This window comes from Pagrus pagrus (genome assembly GCF_965226575.1).
Source record: "Pagrus pagrus genome assembly, chromosome: 9".
Taxonomy (NCBI): Eukaryota; Metazoa; Chordata; class Actinopteri; order Spariformes; family Sparidae; genus Pagrus; species Pagrus pagrus.
This window is the reverse complement of record NC_140193.1, coordinates 29,047,239-29,071,601: the sequence shown is the minus strand read 5'-3', so window position 1 is coordinate 29,071,601 and position 24,363 is coordinate 29,047,239. Positions and strand designations below refer to the sequence as shown.

The window sequence follows — 24,363 nt, the reverse complement described above, 5'->3', positions numbered from 1 at the left end:
TATTCTCACCACAAGGCAGTCCATTTAACTTTGGCTCCCTCCTCACTCATAACCACTCCTAATAAAAACCTGCCACACACTGCTGAAAAACATATTATTTCTTGGTTTTGACGAAATAATACAAATTATGGATTATTACGTCTTACTTGTTTACTTTATACTGTGTTTGTTTACTATCAAATGAAGACCATATTATTTCTTTCTTTTCTAGTATTTCTTCAAAACATTTGAGTATTTCTTAAAAGTTCTGAGCTTAGTTCTGAATTTACTCTTCTTTCTAACTCGTATGCATTTAAAAGTGTCCACATACAAAATGGCTGCATTACAGGCCTGGTACACCATCACCAGACACACAGTACCAAGCATCTTCTGATGTCTGTGGTTGACTGGAGACTGTTATATTCTTATGTGGATATAAACATCCGAAAATACTACTTGAAGTTGGGACTTTAAACTTTTTCTTTTCAAATCCTTTGTTGTTGGAGTACAGTTAGCACAACACAAATGTGTCACAGTTCAGAATTTTAAAGGCCACACAATTATGGAGTCAAATCAAGGCTAAAAGCTTTGTTAATTTGAAATTGAAAGTTCAAGTTTTGATCTTGATTTATAAAAAAAATTCTAAAACATTTTCAAAATAAAAATGAGTGTAGTAGGAGGTTCATTTCAATTTGGATATCATTTTGATTGAATTCTCATTTTCTTTTGAATAAATCTTTTTTTAAATTTTCACTTTTTTTCAGTTGCAGATTTTATGTTTTTAGATTCAGATTTTGTTTCTTTTTTTTCACATTCAGTCTCATTTTTTTGGTTTTAGATATTTATTTGACTTTCAGATTCTACTTTTTAAAGTTTTGGATTTTTGGCCCTGATCTGGCGTTGGGGGCGTGGCATAAACTGAGAGGGGCATGGGTTGTGAGTGACATATAATAAAGAAGGCTCAGGGCCTTCCCCAATTATGTTGCCTTCAGGAAATGTGGGTACTTTGAGAAACATGACTCAACACTTTCTATAAACTGTATTGTAAATGAAAATAAACAAACCAGCAGTAGCTTCACACATTCTTAGAGAATATCATATTGTAGTCTACACAATGTGAAGACAAATACACACTGATCAGCCACAACATTAAAACCATTGTCATCAATCAGCCACAACATTTCAAAGTCATCAGATAAAGTCGTTGCCATGAGGGGGTGTACTTGGTCTGCAGCCGTGCATGGATAGTTGCTAATCTCTGTCAATGAACATCCCCTTGACCACTTTGCAGAACATTGCCTTGTAAAGAAATGATCAATGTCATTCACTTCACCTGTAGGCAGTTTTGACCTTGTATGATCTTGTGAATGATCTTGCAGTATTTAATTACTTTTCACCATGACCAAGTATGTTTTTCAGTCATGCTGAGGGCCTAATTTCAGGCCCATGCAGAGTCTTTCTATAGTATGTTAAACTCACAGGAGTCAGGCTGCAGTATCTTAAATGTAACTATGAGCTTAATTGATTTTCTAAACCAAGTATAAAAAAGGGCATATATTACAGGGTTTAGGCAGGAGTTAAAACTGTACATGCATATTACAAAGGCAGCAGATGAAGCATTGAGCAAGTTATCTTGGCCTGTAAGTACAACACAATAATATGGGCAGAGACATATTAGAAACACAACTACAACAATACCAAGAGTCCTGGCTGCTTTCATTTCAGATTTCTTTGCAGTTACTTTCCCTGATAGTGTGACAGCTGCAATATGAGCCCGCATGGCATGAGCCTGAGAAACAGCCACCACAAATACTCTCATATACAAAACAACAATAACAGTAATGGGAGCAATGAAGGAAAAAGTGAGATCTGCAAGTCCAGCAATGTAATTAATGACCAATATACATTCCCCAATGCAGGAGTGATACCTGCCTGGTTCTTTCATTATATCCTTCAGGATCAGACTTTGAAATATTACAGAGCATATCCATGTGACAGAGTGAAGGTAGCCTCTGTATTCGTTGTAATGTAACCTCTGTATTGTTGTATCTAAAACCTCTGTAATTGTATTTTGATGTGTTCCAGTCAAGTAGGCGGTGCACAGCCTATTTGACTTGACCGCCCATTAATGTAACTGTGTCTGTCTCAACAGGAACAGAGACCTGTAGTCAGGCCCTGAAGGAGGCCTGCACTGAGTAGCATATTGGAAGCAGCTGGGTTGATTGTTAAATGGTGGGGGCGGGGCCCCACAGCTTATATAAGGCCCCAGTTCAGAAGGAGCTCTCTCTTGCCGTGAGGGTGATGACCAGCCAGCTCTCCCCCTTTAAGTTTGTGTTTTTTTCTTTTCAGCCATTTTCCCCTTAGTTTGTATTTGGTTTTGCTCAGGCCTGGCAGCAATTAAAATTTACACCTGTCTCCTGCCTCTTCATGTCATCTGATGGAGAGTTTACCTGACTTTCTCTTGAGCTACACTCCCACATGGTAACAAATGGTGGCAGTGGTGGGATGTGTGAAGTCTCCAGTGAGAAGTAGTCAGTAAAGCACCTGAGATGTCTGAACGAGGACGAGGGCGTGGCCGAGTTACCCGGAAAAACCCACTGGCAAAGTGGGGTGAGGAGCAAGTGGAGGACACAGAACCGGGGCCGGCTGCTGGAGCCCAGGCATTGGAGGACCGGCAACAGGAGCAGGAGCCAGAAATTGAATATCCAGCAGTAAAGCAAAAGCTAAGTACTCCGCAGCCTTCACATGAGAGTATTGGTGTGGGACAACAATTCATGAATGAAATAAGAGAGTTCATGTACAGACAACAAAGAAATGAAAAACTGTTGTTTGATGGACTGGAAGATTTAAAAGACATTGTTTATCGAAAACCCAGCCAAGACCGTGTGACTGATGACGCAGCTAATCAGCAGAATCCTTATGCCCTGCCTACTCCAGCGCAGCGCCGCCCGCTGCCCAGCCCCTGCACAGCGCCATCAGACCTCCACTCCTCTGGGCCAGACGTCGGTCCATCCGGGCCACAGCCCGGCCAGCCGACAGTGCGGCCCATCGGCCGGTACGACGGGGCAAGGATCCCAACCTTCAGCGAGGGTGAGGATGTTGAAAGTTTTTTCATCTGCTTCGAGCGTATCGCCAGGACCTGGGGCTGGGGTCAAGAGGAGTGGGCAGCCCGGGTCGTCACCCTCCTCACCGGTAAAGCTTTGGAGGCCTATGCTGGCAAGGAAGAACAGCGGTCACACATCTATGAAGACATCAAAGCGGCTGTCCTTGCCAAATATAATGTTACAGAAGAGACCTATCGCCAACGGTTCCGGTCAAGCATCGTACCAGTGGGAGAGACGGCGAGGGAGACCTACAACAGGTTGAAGGGACTCTACCGACGGTGGATGCGACCAGAGACCAAGACCACAGAGGAGATGGCCGAGACCTTGATCCTCGAGCAGTACCTGCGCGTTCTCCGCCCAGATGTTCGAACGTGGGTAAAAGAACATCAGCCACAGACGGGGGAGGAGGCTGCAAGACTGGCCGAGAGGTACCTGGCGGCACACCGAGAACTGCCTCGGCCCTACAAGGTGACTGTGGGGAGGGGTAAACCAGAGTGGTCAAAATATGATGAGGGTATAGCTAAGCAGGATGCAGGGGGTGGAGCAAGGCCCAATTTTAGTACCGGGGGGCTTATCTGCTTTAATTGCCAGCAACCAGGTCACAAGGCAGCCTTGTGTCCACTTAAAAAGCCTAGAGAGGCCAACATGTGCTATGTTCCTGAGCCCGAGCTTCAGCCCAGAGTGCAAACTTTTCAAGCTAAATCCCGATATACTACCTCAGTTCTTGTCAATGGGCAACCTGCTGAAGCACTGTTAGATACAGGTAGTTCCCAGACATTGGTGAAAGCTAAGTTTGTAGACAATGGGGCTTTGAACTCTGGGGACCTAGTGGGTTTGGGATGTGTACATGGGGATGAACGAATGTATCCTACTGCTAACGTGAATGTTGTGATCAAAGGTCAAGTGTATAGGATGAAGGTGGGTGTAGTGGGTCAACTGTCCCATGATGTTGTGTTGGGGGATGATTTACCGGTTCTGTCTAACCTTGTTCAGTCTGTTTCCGAGTCATGTGCTGTGGTTACTAGGTCTCAAGCCACAGGCTTGCAACCCCTTCCTAACCTCCATGCAGACCTTTTTGAAGGGGGTACAAAGGTTAAGAAGGGTAAAAAGCAGCGCCGTTGGGACAAGCATGTGGGGAAGGCCAGGGTGCAGGATCCAGTTCCAGTTTCTCCAGATCCAGAGACCACTTTGCTGGACCCACAGTGGCAAGTCCCTGACAACTTTAAGGAGCTGCAAAGATCAGATCCTTTGCTTCAACCTCTTTTTGCCAAGGTATGTGAGATAGATGGTGTACCAGTTAAACAAGCTACTTTTATTGGTGACAAATACATCCTCAAAGATAACCTCTTGTACATCGCAGACACTGAGATTCCCAGATTGGTTGTTCCTAAATCGTTCCATCAGCTAATTTTACATTTGGGACACCACATTCCATGGGCAGGACATCTGGGCCAACAGAAAAGCTATGATAGAATCAGTCAGAGGTTCTATTGGCCTAGACTCTATCAGGATGTTCAGGAGTACTGTAGTACATGTACAGAGTGTCAGCAAGTAGCACCAGTTCGCAAATCCGATCGAGGTCTTTTGCAACCCTTACCTATAATCGGCACACCATTCGAGCGCCTTGGTATGGATATCATCGGCCCTTTAGTGAAAAGCAGCTCGGGGCATCGATTTGCTCTGGTAATCTGTGATTATGCTACGAGGTATCCCGAAGTATATCCACTGCGCTCCATCCAGGTTAAGCATATAGTTCGGTGCCTAATCGATCTGATTTCCAGAGTTGGTGTTCCTACTGAAATAATTACGGACCAAGGTACTAATTTCATGTCCAAGCTTATGAAAACCTTGTACCAGCAGTTAGGCATCACAGGCATCAGAACTACACCATATCATCCACAAACTGATGGGTTGGTCGAGCGCTTTAATGGTACACTTAAAAGCATGCTAAGAAAGTTTGTGGATGAGACAGGGAGAGATTGGGATAGATGGATTCCTTTCCTCCTTTTTGCTTATAGAGAGGTTCCACAGGCCTCAACAGGGTTTTCTCCTTTTGAGTTGGTTTATGGCCGGCAGGTTAGGGGGCCCCTGGACGTACTCAGGGAGAGTTGGGTGGCGGGTGAGTCAGCCCAGTGCAGTATCGCCTCCTACATCCTCCAAATGCGGGACCAGCTGGAGAAGATGAGACATCTGGCCCAGGAGCACCTGCGAGAGGCACAAACCAAGCAGAAGGTGTGGTATGACATCCATGCTAGAGACAGAGAACTGAAACCAGGGCAGAAGGTGTTAGTACTGCTGCCTTCAGGCACCTGTAAGTTGCTTGCCAAATGGCAAGGGCCCTATGTTGTCACCAGAAAAGTTGGACCCGTAACATTTGAAATCTTGTGCCCAGATAAGAAGCGCCAGAAGCAGATCCTGCACGTTAACCTGCTGCGAGAGTTCAAGGAGAGAGACGTAACCTCAGCGGCAAAACCAGTGATGATGGTACGTGTGGCAGAGGATGGTGATGAGGAACCGGACATGGAACCAGCTCGACCTCAAGGAGTGGCCGTGGAGTCACCTGAGCATCTGAGTAAGGAGCAACAAGCTCAGCTGACCCAGGTACAAGTGTCCTTCCCTTCGCTCTTCCAGGAGAGACCGGGTCACACAAAGGTCATCAGCCATGACGTTGTGTTGAAGGATTCAACACCAATCCGACAGAGACCTTACCGTGTTCCTGAGAGGATGGTGGAGCCACTGAAGAAGGAGGTCGCAACCATGTTAGAGATGGGGGTCATAGAGCCCTCAAGAAGTGAATGGTCCAGTCCTGTTCTTCTGGTTCCGAAAAAAGATGGAAGTCTTCGATTCTGCACCGACTTCCGTAAGTTGAACAGTGTTTCCTGTTTTGACTCCTATCCGATGCCCAGAATCGATGAACTGTTGGAAAGGTTAGGTAGAGCTAAATACATGACCACATTAGATCTATGCAAGGGGTACTGGCAGGTCCCACTTACCACTGCTTGTAGACCATACACAGCCATCCGAACACCTACCGGCTTGTATCAGTATACAGTGATGCCATTCGGTCTGCACGGGGCACCTGCTACCTTTCAAAGACTCATGGACATTGTTTTAGCTGATTGTGGTCAGTATGCAGCCGCCTACCTAGATGATGTTATCATCTACAGCGAGTCTTGGCAGGAGCATCTCTGTCATCTTGAGCAGGTCCTCCGGAGACTTCAGGAAGCTGGATTGACCATCAACCAGAAGAAGTGCTCCTGGGCCCAGGAGGAGGTGACATACCTGGGGTACCGCATCGGGCATGGAGAGATCAAGCCGCTGGTGGAGAAGCTGGGGACGATACGACAGATACCCAGACCGCAGACCAAAAGGCAAGTACGGTCTTTTCTTGGCCTAATAGGGTGGTACCGAAGATTTGTGCCCCATTTCGCCACCTTAGCTGCTCCAATAACTAATCTCACTCGGAAGACTAATTCTTCCCGTCTTCCATGGACTGAAGAATGTGAGGAGGCCTTTAACAAGTTAAAGGAACTGTTGTGTCGAGATCCTGTTTTGCAGAGCCCTGACTTCACCAAGAAGTTTCTTGTACAAGTGGACGCCTCTGATGTTGGCTTGGGTGCGGTCTTGGCCCAAGGAGAACCTGGAGAGGAGAGGCCCATCTTGTTTCTGAGTCGGAAGCTCTTCGACCGAGAAAGGAAGTACTCGACCATTGAGAAGGAGGGACTTGCCATCAAGTGGGCGGTGGACTCCCTGAGGTATTATCTTCTCGGACGAGAGTTCATCCTTCAAACCGACCATCGAGCCCTGAAGTGGATGCAGTCCATGCAGAGCCAAAACTCGAGAATACTGCGCTGGTGTCTGGCTCTTCAGCCATACCACTTTGTCCTTGAGTATTGTCCAGGTAGGCGGAACCTCATAGCCGACTATTTGTCACGTGTACCAGGTATGTACAACCCAGAGGGAGAGGAGGGAAGAAATGTGACAGAGTGAAGGTAGCCTCTGTATTCGTTGTAATGTAACCTCTGTATTGTTGTATCTAAAACCTCTGTAATTGTATTTTGATGTGTTCCAGTCAAGTAGGCGGTGCACAGCCTATTTGACTTGACCGCCCATTAATGTAACTGTGTCCGTCTCAACAGGAACAGAGACCTGTAGTCAGGCCCTGAAGGAGGCCTGCACTGAGTAGCATATTGGAAGCAGCTGGGTTGATTGTTAAATGGTGGGGGCGGGGCCCCACAGCTTATATAAGGCCCCAGTTCAGAAGGAGCTCTCTCTTGCCGTGAGGGTGATGACCAGCCAGCTCTCCCCCTTTAAGTTTGTGTTTTTTTTCTTTTCAGCCATTTTCCCCTTAGTTTGTATTTGGTTTTGCTCAGGCCTGGCAGCAATTAAAATTTACTTTGTTTTGCACACCTGTCTCCTGCCTCTTCATGTCATCTGATGGAGAGTTTACCTGACTTTCTCTTGAGCTACACTCCCACATGGTAACAATCCAACACAGACAAACACACACCTGAACTCTTTTTTGTGTGATTTCACTGGAGTAATGCAGAGGATGACAAATAGCCACATAGCGGTCAACAGATACGAGCACCATGGTTCCTACTGAAGCAGAGGCAATAATATATGCTACATACTGGTACAGAGTACACATGAGGTCACCAAGGAACCAGCAGCCGTCTATGAGCATAATTGGAAAAAACATGAAGAGGCCCATGTAGAAATCTGTGACAGCCAGAGAGAGGAGGATAATGTTGGTGGGGGTGTGGAGCTGCCTGGAGAGGAAGAACAGCAATATATTTATCAATATGTATAGTATCAATTACCATTGAGATAACAGCAGATAGAGCACATGACTGAAATACAATAAGATCACCATTTTTCACAGTTTAATATCAGGCAATACTTTGTATTACTATTCATTAGTTTCATGAATTAATGAATGACTACTTGAAGTGGGAGATAGAGATGATGACCAGCAGGTTAAGAGCTGCAGTGAGCAGAGAGATGAAGGACAGCAGAATGTAAATCAGCATGGTCTCAAAGTGAGGACGTATTGGCTTCCTGCAGGAGCTGTTGAGGAGTTGTGGAAAGCAGAGTTCAGTTCCCTCCAAGGTCTCCATCACCAGAGAGAGGAGAACCTGCTGAGCTCCGGCAGCTGTTTGACCAAATGTTTTTTTGTCATACAACTAATTTATCACTATCCTTCCGGCCCAGCCTCCTTCCTCCTCACCTCTGCTGCTTTGTTCCTCTCCATGGAGATTGAAGTATTAGGCCTTCTGTTCATCCACCTCAATGTTGGTGACTTTGGTTTATGTTTATCTCCACCTTTGGCCATCTGCCAGATGTCACAGGTCAAAGTTGGCTGAGGGAGTACATCCTTGCCCTTATCTTTTTGCACAAAGTTTATCCCAGCTGGTAGAAATCCCATGAAGAGCACTGACTTCTTTGATTCAATTACAGGAAGCCTTGTCTTTTTTGCCTCATGTTACTCATGAGTTTGATTGCGGGGATCTTTTGTGTTTACTTGCCCCAAACTAGTGCTAAGCTAGTGAGCAAAGGCTCACAATGAGGGTGTGTGTGTCTGTGTATAAATTTGCCAGATATTGGAGTTTGCTTGCTTCTTTTTCCCTTCTTTTCTGTGGATTCATAACTTAAAGTACAAATTCCCTGCAGCTCCATTCAGCTCAAAGTGTATGGGTTTTTTGAATGAGTTCTTCAATAAATGCAAATCGCCATGTGAACTCTATACTAAATATGCTCAGTTTTTCAGCAAAATGTGCACTTGGAAAGACAGCGGTAGAGACCTGCTGTCATGGATTGGCAGTTTCCTTACAACATCTGCGTCTCCTACAGGCACAGCTCCACTTTAAAACTGTCATTGCACGATCCCGGGCCTGAAGCTGGAGGTTTAGTGCATTTATGTTGCACAGAAACGCCAACTCACACAGCCACTTTTCATCCTGGAGCTCTGTGATGTCTCTCCCTTTGCTTTCCACAAACTGACAGATTTCCTCATGTAACTCAAAACATCTCTTCAGCATTTTCCCTCGGCTTAGCCAGTGCACCACTGTGTGACAAGGTGCCATGTTCAGAACTTATCTCCTCCAGAAAAGACTTAAATTGTTGGTGATTTAAACCTTTGGCTCTTACAAAGTTAACTGCCCCTGTTACAGTGCTCATTACATTTTCCATTTTCAGGGCTTTACTGCACAACACTTCCTGGTGTATGATGCTTCTCCCGCATCCTGCCCTCTTTTCACCGCACAGCGCAGGAGCTACCTTTGTCGTCAGTCCTACCAGTTTGTCCCAAGGCAGCTTCATTTCATTTACACATTTAGATACTTCTTCAAATGTGTCTTTCCCATGGTTGTGCCATGCATTGATTTAATTCCCCAAAGTTTCTCTGTAACCCATGAATTGGAGTTCACTCCACGGGTGAAGATTGACAGCTGGGCAGTATCAGTTGTGTCGCTGCTCTCATCCACAGCAAGGGAATATGCAATGAAGTCTTTTCCTTTTTACATCAACTGTTTTTGTAGATTGGTGGCAAGCGCACATGATTGATGTTTTCGCTTAGGCTTACATTTAAAAACGCTCCCTTTTTGTCTGGACACATGCAGCGCACGTTTGAATCATGCACTGCTTCATAAACTCTCTCTTGGTAAATGGCCAGGCTGATTTAGCTATTTCTTCTGCCACAATAAAACTAGCTTTAATGGCAGCCTCACATTGAGATTTTGCTTTTGTGAACATAGTCTGCTGTGACACCAGACTTTTTTTTAAACTCTTGTACCTTCTGGAGCTTCTGCTGTATGTACAGATCCTTGATACTTGTCCTGGTGTATCGTTTCACAGTGTCGTCTTGTGTTATATTCTTTAATTACAGCCACATCAGCTCCACACACAAGACAAACAGGTTTACCCTTTATGTTAGTGAACAGATACACTGAGTCCACCTTTCATTTGGCCATTTCTTTTAGGGGCTATCTTAAATTTGACTCGAAGTGACTGGATGAGCACAGGACTTGATGAGTATGTCAGTTAAGATGGGGGAGAGGGGGGTTTTTGCAGTGCAATCTGGGATTTGTAGTATCAGTGGTGTCCCTCTTATATATTGGTGGGCCAGTATAGACATAAGATATTATCTCGCGGGCCAGAAACAATTGTACCCTTGAGTTTGACATGTATGACTTAGATGTTGACTCAACTATATGACGTTTTATAGAAACCTTTTATTTTTGCTGATTTTGAAGGTTTAGAAGACATGCTGTGTGGGTGGGTGGAGACTAAATAGCCCACATTCATATTATAAACAGCAAAACAATGAATAGTTGTTGTCTGTATTAACATTCGACTAATTTAAGTCGGCCTGTCAAATATTAAATGGTATGTAAGAATTAAGATGTGAAGCCTTGACAATATAAATATGTGACAGATCAATAATGTAAACTATTGTCTTGTATTTTTTCCTTTGTGTTTGACTTTTAGCGTATTCCTGTTATTAATGTGGTCTGAGAGGGACAGGTCTGGACAGCATCAAACTGATATGAAGCTGATTTTGTTATGTGGCGTCTGTGGCTTGGACCCAAAATGCAGAGAGAAGGAGAGCGGAGGCGGTGGTTGAAACAAAAATACAGTTTATTTAGACCTCGGAGGGTTCTTTGAGGGGAATACTGAGAACTGGGTCTGACTGGTCAGCAGGCAGGCAGGCAGGCAGGCAGGTGGAAGCTCAGGAAGCCGGGGCGAAGAGGCGCTGGAGTCTTCTGCCACGAGGGAGAAACAAACAATTAGGATATGTCCGAAAACACACTTGGAGGTTCGTAGAACGCAGACGAATAGAAAACAGTAACACTTAGTAATCGGCCGTCAATGTGAATACCGTAACAGGCGGAACAATCTGGCGCCGGAGTGGAGATGAGACCGGGGTTATATAGCAGGGGGTGATGAATGGAATGATCTGCAGGTGCGCCTCTCCGCTGCTTGCCGACACTGCTGCCACGCCCACCTGTCCAGACACACAGGAGCAGGTGAGGAGAAAGGGAGGGGGAAGACAGACAAGGGGGGAAAGAAAACACAAATAACCCCGACTGCCCTGGTCAGACCATGACAGATTTACGTGAGAATTATGTAAAATGGAGATTGATCCATGAACAGAAATCACAGATCGCCTGTGTAGAACTTTCAGTTTCAAATTTTATTTTTTCGATCAAATTCTTTTTTTTTTTTAAATTAACAAACCTTTTGTCCTTGATCTGGCTCCATACACAGTCAACCCTACCCACTGAGCAGGCAACATCTGTGGACGTCCAAAACAAGTTGATATCATGTCCGTCGGGCCAGGCCATGATCTGGATGTCCATTGACAGGCAGAATTAGTCGACAAACGACATATAAACGTCTATTCAACGTCCAGAAAAGACGTATTAAAAACGTATATTCTGGCTTTCCAGAGGACGTCTTTAGACCACTTTTTGTTCACTGGGTAGAGGCTTCTTGTAAAACAATAACTGAATAAACAAACCAGCAGTAGCGTCACACAGTCATTCTTAGAGAAGATCATATTGTAGTCTACACAATGTGAAGACAAATACACACCGATCAGGCACAACATTTCAATCTCATCAGATAAAGCCGTTGCCAAGTACACGTGTACTTGGTCTGCAGCCGTGCCCAGATAGTTGCTAGCTTCTGTCAACGAACATCCCCTTGACCACTTAGCAGAACATTACTTTGTAAAGAAATGATCAACATCATTCACTTCACCTGTAGGCAGTTTTGACCTTGTATGAGCTTGTGAATGATCTTTCAGTATTTATTACTTTTCACCTCAACCAAGTATGTTTTTCAGTCATGCCGAGGGTCTAATTTCTGATTTCAGTCTGTCTACAGTATGTTCACCTCACAGGAGTCAGGCTGCAGTATCTTAAATGTAACTATGAGCTTAATTGATTTTCTAAACCAAGCATAAAAAAGGGCATATATTACAGGGTTTAGGCAGGAGTTAAACCAGTACATGCATATTACAAAGGCAGCAGATGAAGCATTGAGCAAGTTATCTTGGCCTGTAAGAGCAACACAATAATATGGGCAGAGACATATTAGAAACACAACAACAACAACACCAAGAGTCCTGGCTGCTTTCATTTCAGATTTCTTTGCAGTTACTTTCCCTGATTGTGTGACAGCTGCAATATGAGACCGCATGGCACGAGCCTGAGACACAGCCACCACAAATACTCTCATATACAAAACAATAATAACAGTAATGGGAACAATGAAGGAAAAAGTGAGATCTGCAAGTCCAGCAATGTAGTTAATGAACAATATACATTCCCCAAAGCAGGAGTGATACCTGCCTGGTTCTTTCAATATATCCTTCAGGATCAGACTTTGAAATATTACAGAGCATATCCAACACAGACAAACACACACCTGAACTCTTTTTTGTGTGATTTCACTGGAGTAATGCAGAGGATGACAAATAGCCACATAGCGGTCAACAGATATGAGCACCATGGTTCCTACTGAGGCTGAGGAAATAACATATGCTACATACTGGTACACAGTACACATGAGGTCACCAAGGAACCAGCAGCCATCTATGAGCATAATTGGAAAAAACATGAAGAGGCCAACGAAAAAATCTGTGACAGCCAGAGAGAGGAGGAGGAGGTTGGTGGGGGTGTGGAGCTGCCTGGAGAGGAAGAACAGCAATAAATTTATCAATATTTATAGCATCAATTTCCATTGAGATAACAGCAGATAGAGCTCAAATACAATAAGATCACCATTTTTCACAGTTTAATATCAGGCAATACTTTTTATTACTATTCATTAGTTTCATGAATTAATGAATGTCTACTTGAAGTGGGAGATAGAAATGATGACCAGCAGGTTAAGAGCTGCAGTGAGCAGAGAGATGAAGGACAGCAGAATGTAAATCAGCATGGTCTCAAAGTGAGGACGTATTGGCTTCCTGCAGGAGCTGTTGAGGAGTTGTGGAAAGCAGAGGTCAGTTCCCTCCAAGGTTTCCATCACCAGAGAGAGGAGAACCTGCTGAGCTCTGGCAGCTGTTTGACCAAAGGTTTCCGTCATACAACTAATTTATCACTATCCTTCTGGCCCAGCCCTCCTTCCTCCTCACCTCTGCTGCTTTGTTCCTCTCCATAGAGATTGAAGTATTAGGCCTTTTACGCTCATCATTCTCAATGTTGGTGACTTTGGTATCTCCTCTGGCCATCTGCCATCGGCCATCTGCCAGATGTCTGAGCTCAATGTTGCACTCATTGTATCACACCTGGTAGAAATCCCATCAAAAGTACATGACTTGTCTGTTTCTGGTTCAGTTTTGGGGAAAGTTATGGTTTCATTTGGAGTTAGCTGTTGATTTAAGCAAACTCACTTGTGGGAGAGATTAACAGCGTTTAGTCAAAGTCTTTTCATGTCTTATATGAATCTGGAAAAACAATGGATGTAAACTGCAACTTAACTGGTGCGTGGTATTTTATTTTGTCTAGAAATGCTAGCTGACAAGCCAAAATGCTTATATTTGGGAAATGCAAAAAGTGTACTAGAAAGAGTAAGTAGTTTTAAGTAACCCTGACATAAATCAGTAGATTGTGGTTATTCAATAAGACAAACAAAAGCCCACAAAAATTACTGCAATGTGCAAACACAGAATTAGTGTTGCATATACATCATTAAGCCACAACATTAAAACCACATGCAGGTGAAGTGAATATTATTTGTCATCTCGTTACAATCAAAACTTCTGCTGGGAAACCTTGGGTCCTGACATGAGATACACCACCCACCCAATCATGGTTGCAGACCATGTACACCCCCTCATGGTAATGGCACTCCCCAATTGCAGTGTACCCCCTCACTGCGGGTGGGGGGTGGTATTGGTGGGGGGTGGTATTGGTCTACAATGGTGTTTGGGTAGGTGATTCCGTGTCAAGTGGCATCCACATGAATGCCAGGTCCCAAGGTTTCCAAGCAGCCCATTGCTAACAAGATGATCAATGTTTGTTGGTCACTTGTTAGTGGTTTTAATGTTGTGGCTGATTGGTGTATAGCGGGCTGTTGCCTCTGTTTTGGGGGACATACAGATGCTCATTTTGCTGCCTTACGTGTGTGCCTTCTATTGCTCCTACCACATTTGGAAATCCTGCTTTTGCCCAAAACTCCACTTTTACCTTATTCAGAGCCATAGTGCTTGTTGGAAATAAAGTAAGCTTCTTTCACAGTTCACTTGATACCCTTTAGGTAATCCGCGATGCAGTTAGTTTGCATAGTCCAACAGCATCACCCAGTGAGTTTAGGGAACTTTCTTTAGCATAAAGCTGTAACACTACATACACTTGCACAACTGCAGGAACATGATGGTTTCTTGCTGCTGCAGGGTTTATGGTATCCTAGAGTTTGCCAGCCAGCAAAAGGATAGTTTCTCTAGAAAACCGAAATCTCTCCACTAGTTCCTGATTGTTATATCTATCTAGTGGATTGTTTCTATCCCTTAAAAGTCTCTCCCTTCTACGGGCTCTTTCCAAAATCCAAATATTTAACTTGGGGCAAGCAATGTTTTATTCCATCCTGAAGCAACAATCCTTCAGTGTAGTTTTGTCTTGGTTACTGTGGCATTTAGGGTTTTTTGTCGTTTGTGTTTTTTCCCTTATCTGTCTTCCCCCCTCCCTTCTCCCTCACTTGCTCTTTCCCTGTGTGTGTGTCTGTGTCTTTGGGTGTGGCAGCAGAGAGGCACTCCTGCAGATCATCAGCTCATCAACCTCAGCTATATCATCCTGGTCTCTTGTCTACTCTGGTGCCAGATTGTTCCATTGTTTTGTTTTCCTGCAAATGTTTTGTCTTGTTTAAGAAAGGCGAACTGATAATGTGTTTGTTTTCCGTAAAAAACACATGTTAAGTTTGTGCTTGTAAATATGGCTCAAAAGCATAAAATATTTTATATATATATTTTATTTTTTACTTTTATTTTAAAAGAAGGAAGCAATGGCAATTATATAATAATGACAATAAGCAGCAGAGGCTCATGGAGACTGAATCATCACTATTACGACATATTTCTGAGACTTTTGTAATTCACTCAGTCAACAACATGAATTAAATACCTATTTTCTCTGTATAGAACATACAGAAATTACATATTAGTAACATAACATTAATGGTGTGTCGGCCTCTTTATACATCAAATTCTCTCGCTACAGCATGTTGATTTCACATGAGTCAACTTGCAGAATCCTGAGTGTAACAATGAGTTTGATGGATTTTCTGAACCAGGTGTAGAAAAAGGCGTAGATCAGAGGATTTAAACAGGAGTTAAAATAGAACAGACATATTACAAAGGCAGCAGCCACAGCATTGAGCATGGTGTCCTGGCCTGTAAGTGCAACACAAAAGTATGGGCAGACACATATTAAAAACACAACTACAACAACTCCAAGAGTAGTGGCTGCTTTCAACTCAGATTTCTTAGCAATTACTTTCCCTGAACAATGGTGAGTGACAGCTGCAATATGAGACCGCATGGCACGAGCCTGAGACACAGCCACCACAAATACTCTTATGTACAGAATGACAATGACAGTGACAGGACCAATAAAGGACAAAAAGAGATCAACACGTCCTGCAACATGATCAATGACAATCACACATTGTCCAATACAGGAGTTATACCTGCCTGGTTGTTTCAGGTTATCTTTCAGCAGCAGACTGTGAAAGAGAGCAGAAAACATCCAACACAGACAAACACAGACTTGAACTCTTTTTTGAGTGACTTTAGCGGGGTAATGTAAAGGATCACAAATAGCAACATAGCGGTCAACAGATATGAGCACCATGGTTCCTATTGAGGCAGAGGTAATAATATAATTCAAAAGATAATACACAGTACACATGAGGTCACCGAGGAACCAGCAGCCGTCTACAAGGACAATTTGAAAGATCATGAGGAGGCCCACAAAGAAATCTGAGGTGGCCAGAGAAAGGAGGAGGAGGTTGGCGGGGGTGTGAAGTTGCCTGGGAAGATAAGAGAGCAAAATAATGTCGATATCTGTATCATTCCATCTATTAAAAGCAATTATAGAAACATAGAAACATGGGTTACACAGATTTCACTAAAATTTTCGTTGAGGCATAAATCAGTAAATAATATTTGCCTACTTGAAGTGTGAGATGGAGATGATCACAAGCAGATTGAGAGCCACAGTGAGCAGAGAGATGGAGGACAGAATGATGTAAGTGAGCATGGATACAGAGTGAGGACGCTGAGTCTTCCTGCAGGAGGAGTTGAGGAGTTCTGGAAAGCAGAGTTCAACTTCATCAAGAGTTTTCATCATCAGAATGAGGAGACGAGATGCTGCTCGATCTTTCAAGTGTCTGCCTGAAGCTCTGTCATACAACTTATTTATGATGACATCCCTCCTCCCTTTTTCCCTCTGGTGACATTTCTTTTAACAAGCAGTGACTGAACTTCTCACTGCTTTAATTACATCATCTATCTTCAATACGCTAAGTCCGAACCTAGCCACCCATGGCCACCACCTGAATATACTCTCTTTCCAGGTCAGCAGTTCTCCTCCCCTGCTAAACCAGCCTGCTTTCACTTGCTGAGTGTGTGAATGGTTGCCAGAGCTTTAACTGGGCCAACAGAAAGTCCTTATCCATAGCCTCCCAGAACTCTTCCCACACCATGGATTTTGCTTCAGCAACCGCTGAGGCTTGAGAGAAGGACCAGGTTGGGGCGCTGCACTACACTTTTATTCTCTGGCCTAAAACCTGCATATGTGACAGATGGAACAATGTGTATTATGTTGACAGAGAGTTACAGCAGAGTGAGTTTGTTTTTTCATGTGTTTTAAGTTGCAAATGTCATTGTCAATGCCTGCCTACTCTTAGGAGGATCCCTTGCTCACACTATCAAGAGAGGAGTGCAACTGAGCTATACAAACAGCTTACCACTTAAGTCCAGAACAATAAAGAGATTCCACAAAACTTCTCAATTAGAGCAATAGATTTAAGGCAGAACATATTGTGTGCATCACAGGAAGCAGAGTCTAGCCTCAAGTATGTCCCTGCACTATTGCAGAGCATGTTCATGCACACAGTACTTACAGGCTTACAAAATGACAACATTAAAACTGATCTTCAACCTTACCTGCTGCAACAAGATACCTCAGATGAGTTGCTCTTGGAGAGGCTACATATGCATGTGCTCACGAGAAGGAGAGACAAGATAAAAAGAAGCAGACTTGCACCACAGCGACACTGGCATCCATGCTGTTAAATCTAGCAACGCAATTGGAGACCAGAAGTGCACAGTTAGACCAAGCATCGTCAAGCTCCCTCCAGATGTGCTGTCAGACCTAAAGAAAGAAATCAAAGCAGACATAGCACTGTTGAAGGATCTTAAAGCAGAAATGTTGCAAATCAGAGAGTCGATTCATAGGACAGAGACTGCACCAAAACTGTATCCTCGTGTTAGCAAAGACACATACTTTGGGGGACCCAACCACCCAGTGAACCCCTAAGCTAACCTCCCAGCTAAACACCCAGTTGACTCGTCAGCCCACCACCCATTGTATGTTCGCTCACCTGTTGATGTAAACAACATTCAAGCCCAGCACACAAAAGACCAGGAAAAGAGGACAGAGCTCTGGGACGCCCCCAATGATCTCAGCCACCTAGATGAAAACCAGAGGCAGGTTAGTCGTGAGATGTTGAGGGAGGAGGCCAACTCTTTCTCTAGACCAGATCATAACATAGGTTGTATTGAGAAGCCAGTCGTGCAAACCTATATGTTCTCACCTTTAGTCGGGTGTCGCGAGTGCTGAGGTAAACTAGATAACTATCTTCCTCAGATTGTCACACTCTACAGCCAATGGTATCGTTAACAGTGTGTGCGCACCTGACCAATGACAGTGTAGTGACCCACACGGGGCGGGATCTCAACACGGAGCGGCGCTAAAGTTTAGCTGCTTAGCTAGCAAGGACTCGTCGCGCTGCTACGTTATCAATTGAGTGTAGTCAGCACGTGAGAACTCTTCTGACATGGAGAGTCTCCTGTTGTGTGCTACATGTGTGAAATAACAACTATAGTCTGGACTTTGTCTGCAGTGTATCTGTGTAAACGGCTTCATTCAGCGTCTCTCCCTCCCCTCTGGCACCGCAAGTTACCATGGTTACAGGAACGCCCTGAAACTTTATAATGATGATCAATGAGAAGTTTTTGGTAAGTTTGACTGTACAGAGTCATGAATGTAGCCTGATTGTAGCTCAATACTGAAATCGTTATTTATACATATATATATATACATATATATATATGTATATATATATATATATATATATTATATTATAACATATAGAACAAAGCCTCAGATCTTCTTTGATTACTAACAGTATGTTAGTGATGACAGAAAGAGCTCTTCTATAAAAAACCCAGAAAAATTCACTGGATGCAAACTTTGCCACTGATTCTACAGCCCCATCAAGAAATTATTATTTATTGTTTTTATTTTTTTATTTTATTGTTGTATTTTTGTAATTATTTTTTATTTTTACATTCAGCCTTTAAAAAGCCATTTTCAACTGGCCATTCAATAAAAAGGGGGATTATGCTGGGCATAAAAGTAAAATCTGCAGTCAAGTGTCATTTGTTTACGCCGCCACGGCTCCCCGGAGAGCCTGCCCCCGCTGCTGAAAAAAATCCTAGAGGAAACACTGTATTTGGATGACACCCTTGTATTCAGCAAAAACATTCGAAAACCATGTTGATGATGTAAAGAAAGTATTGCAGAGACTGAGGCAGTATGGAATAAAACTAAAATCAAGTGGCCTTGGGAGAATAGTATCAACAGAAGGAAAGAAAATGGACTGCACTGACCCTCCTGAAAGAAAAAAAACAGTTTGTGAGTTGAGACTATTAAGTAACTATTACGCTACTGTCGCTAATACATAAAGGACTTTTCTTGCATTGCCAGCCCCCTTTATGAGCTCATGAAGGCACCTGTTCGCAAAGCTCACAGCCACCAGGAAGTAAGTCACACAAAGCAGGAAATTGAAAAGTGCTACCATCTCACACAAAGATTAAGTGGACTGACTCACACCAACAGATTCTTGAGCAACTTATAGACTGTCTAATTCAACCACATGGCCTGGCATTCCCAGATTTTCCCCAGCCGTTTTTGTCCTTCATACAGATGCTTTTAACAAGGGTAAGAGCTGGGCTGCATCAGAAACAAAGTGAAAAAGCGTACAGAAAAAAAACACCTTCACTTTGAACTGGAATTCCTTGCTCTCAATTGGGAAAATACAGAAAGATTCCATGACTGTTTGCATAGTCCCTTAACTGACATGCTGTCCACTGCTAAGTTTAATGCCATGGATAGTGAATGTTTAGCAGAATTAGCCAACTTTAATTTTATGATAAAATACAGCCCTGGCAAAGAATACATAGAAACTGATAGTTTGTCTAGAATGCCAGTTGACATTGAGAAGTTGATGGGTGTGTGCATGGAGGTTATGTCTTATGATGCAGTGGGAACGACTGCCCAGGCAGTGGAAACACAGCCAGAGTCAAATGCCTCATGGTCTATGGCCATATCTGTTAAAAGTCTGCTTGATGCCTGAAATACCTCAGTTGACCCTTTAAAGCCAGTACAAATATAGCTGGATCAGAAAGACTACTCATATATTGGCCCAGTTTTACAGTGTAAGTAGTCTGGAATAAGATCCCAATGCCACAAACTGAAAAAATTCAGTGTGCACGGAGCCGTTTTCTCCTCCGGCAATGGGATAAATTGGAGATGGATCAAAGTGGAGCTCTTAGGGAAAGACAAACTCAAACCCACAGCTTTTAAGGAGCTGCACAATCAGATGTGGCACCAAGGCACTGGCAGGACAGTATCACTGATTAGAGACTGCTTTTTTCTGGCCTTACATGCAGCGTGAAATAGAGCAGTATGTATTGAGCTGTACTTGTCTGAAATAGAAAAAACCCAGCCGCGAGACAAGGGCCCCTATTACAAACATTGTGACAACCCAGCCTTTCGAAACTTGTGTCAGTGGACTTCAGGCCACCTTGATAAGTGCAAAGGTGGCTATGAGTATATTCTGGTCATTGTAGGTCATTTCACAGTTTTTGCTGAGGTGTACCCTACAACATCAAAGTCTGGAATAACAGTAGCCGATGAAATATTCAATGACTATGCCCTAAAATTTGGATTTCCTTAGCACATTCATCACAATCAGAAAAGTTGAGTTTCGAGAATGAGCTCTTCTAGCAACTGAGAAAACATTGCTATTAAAGGGGCTCAGTCTAATACTAGAGCTACTGAGGTTTCTAACTCCGGAATAACCTGGTTGACACGCCTCGCCTTGGCTTTGCTCTCATACCGCAATTAATGAATGTCCACGCTGTTCCTTGAGTTGCTCCACAGTGGGTTTTATTGTGGTGCATTGTCCGTAAACAAAGGAAACAAACAAACAAACAAAACAGCTCATGAAGAGCGCCTCTGCACCACAGCGGTCAAAAACGGTTTGCCCTTCCGGGTCAAAACCTAACAAAGGGAGTGAATAATGCCACCTGTATGCACCTGAGCTCCCCAGGTGACAGCACAGCGACCCCACACACACACTGAGTGAATTACACCAAAACCTCAGAACACAACCAAACACATTCAGCTCCTATAATTGCATTGTGGCTGCATCGAGGACTACCCCTTACCATCCGCAGGGGAAGAGCCAAGTGGAATGTTTCAATCAAAACATTGATGCAGATGCTTAAGACTAACGGAAGACAAGATGTCTTGGAATTTTTGCTTATAACTGCACATGTACAGAAGTCCCTGTAGTGGTTGAGGAGCTGGTTCTCAGGTAGGGTCTGGTCACACTGGAAGATTAGGAAGGCAGGGTTAATGCGCTGGCGAGTGAACACAAGAAGGCTTTCTAAATACATGAACTCAAGAGATACTGAGAGCGATCAGTTACCACTGGAGCTGGCGACATAACCTGCCACCGCGCAGAGAGAAGATCTGGGTATAAGTGCAGTTGCAATTATACTCAATGCACTGCAGGTGTGTGGACTGGCACAGCTCCGACCAGCAACAAAGTCACGCCCAGCCTCACCAAGCACCTCTGAAACAAAAAGCACAAAACACAGACCACAAACAGGCAACCACAAAGTCCAAATAATAACAGTCACAGGCTTTTCCCCATTTTTACCTGCTGTATGGCTGCTCTCCAAGACTACACATTGGTATACACTTCAACTTACCCAATGAACCTGGAAGTTGCAGTCAGCGTGACTATGTTGAAAAGTGGTACCAAGGAATGCAAGATGCTTATGCTAATGCAAAAGAGAATGCCCAAAAATCTGCTCACAGAAACATGAGGAATTATGATAGCAAGTTACCTAGGCAACTGGGTGTTAGTCCAAAACATGACCCCTTGGGCTGGACCTGGAAAATTGTGAAATCACTGGGAAGACAGCGTTTATACTGAGGTTCAACAAGTAGGAGAGGATATCCCCATCTACGAGTTGAGACCTGAACATGATAAAGGAAAGTCCAGGATCCTGCATTGAAACCTCCTTTTACCATGCAATCATCTGATATTGTAAGCCGAGTTGCACCTACCTGTGAAAACAAAAAGGAAAACTGCTGTAACAGAAAAGGGAGAGCAGATTCAGAGGAAGAGGATGATGAGGTTGATTACTGTCTTGTGCCACCTCAGCTCATGGTTCCACTATCGGAACCAGTAGTAGAGACCTCTGTAATGGCAAATGTGATTGAACCAGACATAAACAAACCTACAATAGAACCACCTCAGATGGAAAACAGTGATGATGACTTACCGGAAATCCAGGATGCTAAAGAGGACTCCACACCTGATACTGAGGAGGAGACATCGCTTGCCTCAGTGGATGACACACAGGAAGATGAGCTGGAGACCTCAACTGACTTAGAGGCAGCGTAGGCCAAGATATGACAAAATCAGAACTCATTCTGCTACAGTCTTGCTGTATGTAAGGCCTTAAACATGGACACAGCCAGTGCAGACATACTATAACCAGCAGCTTTATTTGTATGTAATGTGAACTGAACTGGACAGTTGAAATGGACTGAGACAAACCTGAATGCATCAAAAGAGTTCCAGTCTGTAACAGGGGTTTTGAACATGTTTAACTGCATTTCAGTGCAAAAGGTCATGATGTTGAGGACAACATCTAATTTCTAAGAAAGTGACAGAATAACACACATTATGTTGACTGAGAGTTACAGCAGAGTGCAGTATTTTTGTTTTTCATGTGTTTTTTCTTGTGTCATGTGCAAATGTCATTCTAATTCCACAAGCAGTAAATGGAGCTCTAGCAGTCTTGAGACTATTTTCCAGTTTGGTTAAGTTTTGTGTGTATTATGCAGGCTACAGTATAACGTATTTTGTGTTTAGTTATTAAGTATTTTAAGTGTAATGCTAACCTTCCTGAGATGTTACATGAAGCACATAAGAAATGCACATAAGAAATACACTGGCTCAGTATGCATCAAGTATTAACAACACTTTATTGGTTTTGTTTGGTTTAGCGTAGTGCAAAAATAGTGCAAAAACAATGCAAAAACAGTATCGTCTGCCACAAAAGATTAACGTCGAGTTTAGGGGTCACAAAGTTCTTTCTTTGGCTTCATTTAGCAACTAAACAGCCCTTTTCAGCTGATAAAAGTGCTCCACTGCTAAAAGAGCCTGCTCCAGAGACTACTTGCACACTGTGCACACCTTAAGCCTAGTTTATGCTTCTGCGTCGCGGCGACGGCGGAGCTACGTCGTCGACCCTACGCCGTCATTGAGCATTCGAAGTTCTGCGTCGAGGGAACGCGTTCAATTCACCGCCAAGCCGGGGGGGGGGGGGGGGGGGATTGGTTTCGGGGGGTTCTTGCTCTCTTGCACTGCATTTGCGGTCAGAGCGGATATGCTGTGTAGCATTCTGGTCACAGTGTGGGGCTACAAGCTACATGCTACACAACACCAATACTCCTCCTGCCCTGCTGGGATCTCACAAAGCATGGAGTTCACAAGCAATAGGAGACAAGCATGCAAGCAGCAGAAGTAACTGGCGGTGTTGTTATACTGTTGACCGGAAAAGCAACTGCCGGAATGACGGTCTGAGCGGACCAATCCCAGTCCTTGCCGTTCGCGTCTCGACGCGTCGACGTGACGCGTAGTCAGGATTTTTTGGAGGCGCACGTCAGGCTACGGCGCAGGGTCTGCGTAGGGGTCTGCGTCGACGACGTAGCTCCGCCGTCGCCGCGACGCAGAAGCATAAATCAAGCTTTAGAGGAACACATCATTGTATGAGGCTTTCTGAAAAAATATTATAATGCCTTTTCATAAGGGAAGGCCTCAGGATGTGGTCCATATATAGAGATCCTCAAACAGGCAGCCAGGTGTTTTCCCTGGAGCTTGTTTCTTAGGTCTGTTTTCACCATGTAAAGAAAAAAACTATTCACAAACTGTACCAATAAAGAAAATGCATATTTATCTGTGCTTTTAAAAGTGCTCCTCCTTCATCATTGAAAAATCACACTTGCAGCTTACAGGAAACCGCAATAACAAGTGCAACATGGCTGTAGCTCAGGAGGTAGAGCAAGTCTGAATTGTGACATATACTGGACAATACTGGTCAGACATGCAAATAGCCCTCATATCAATGTGACAAATAAAACACTTAAGTCACATAAATCAACATTAAGCATACATGCTCCTTGATATGGAGAAAATTCATTTTTTGGAAGATTTTGGACAGGCATGCGAGGTGGGGCAAAACATCGGTCTGTAGGTAACTGCTGCCACAAATCTGTACGTAGCAGAGAATGTGTAGAGTCCCTTCGCCACAAGACATATTCTAACCTCTGCCTCCTCTGCCAGGGCTCCCAAGAACTGCACTCAGGTTCCTCTCTAGTGTCTCAATAGCTTTGTGCTGAGAATGCCAGTGGGGGCCCTTTACCTCCTGGAAATGTTGCAATTAAAAACATGATAGTTATGAATAGTTCTATAACTCTGTTATTCGATTGTAATTACATTAGAGATCATGATTAGTAGTGAATCAGCAGAAGACAACTACAATGCTGTTAAATTACTATTACCTTTATTTTCAAGTCACTAACACCCAGGGTGGTGGTACAATTGGCACTGTTTCTGAAGTGTAAGTGAAGCTCCTGAAAGTGGTCTCTGACAGTGGCCACATACCTGGCATCTAGTAGTAATA

The 24,363-nt window shown here is 43.8% G+C and overlaps 2 protein-coding genes across 2 annotated transcripts; both read right to left on the bottom strand.

Moving 5' to 3' along the window:
• Positions 1 to 11,966: 11,966 nt before the first annotated feature.
• LOC311262939 (trace amine-associated receptor 1-like) lies at positions 11,967 to 13,178 on the bottom strand (the record flags this gene model as incomplete). Its single annotated transcript, XM_084362689.1, has 2 exons — positions 11,967 to 12,777; positions 12,946 to 13,178. The coding sequence occupies 2 exons, from the start codon at positions 13,176 to 13,178 to the stop codon at positions 11,967 to 11,969; spliced, it is 1,044 nt and encodes a 347-aa protein (XP_084218815.1).
• Positions 13,179 to 15,301: 2,123 nt separating this feature from the next.
• LOC311262651 (trace amine-associated receptor 8a-like) lies at positions 15,302 to 16,456 on the bottom strand (the record flags this gene model as incomplete). The annotated part of the gene is made up of 2 exons (XM_084362217.1): positions 16,263 to 16,456; positions 15,302 to 16,118 (listed from the first exon to the last, which is right to left on the bottom strand). Exons 1-2 carry the CDS (start codon positions 16,436 to 16,438, stop codon positions 15,302 to 15,304), a joined length of 993 nt encoding a protein of 330 aa, XP_084218343.1. The 5' UTR covers positions 16,439 to 16,456.
• Between the last annotated feature and the right edge of the window lie 7,907 nt (positions 16,457 to 24,363).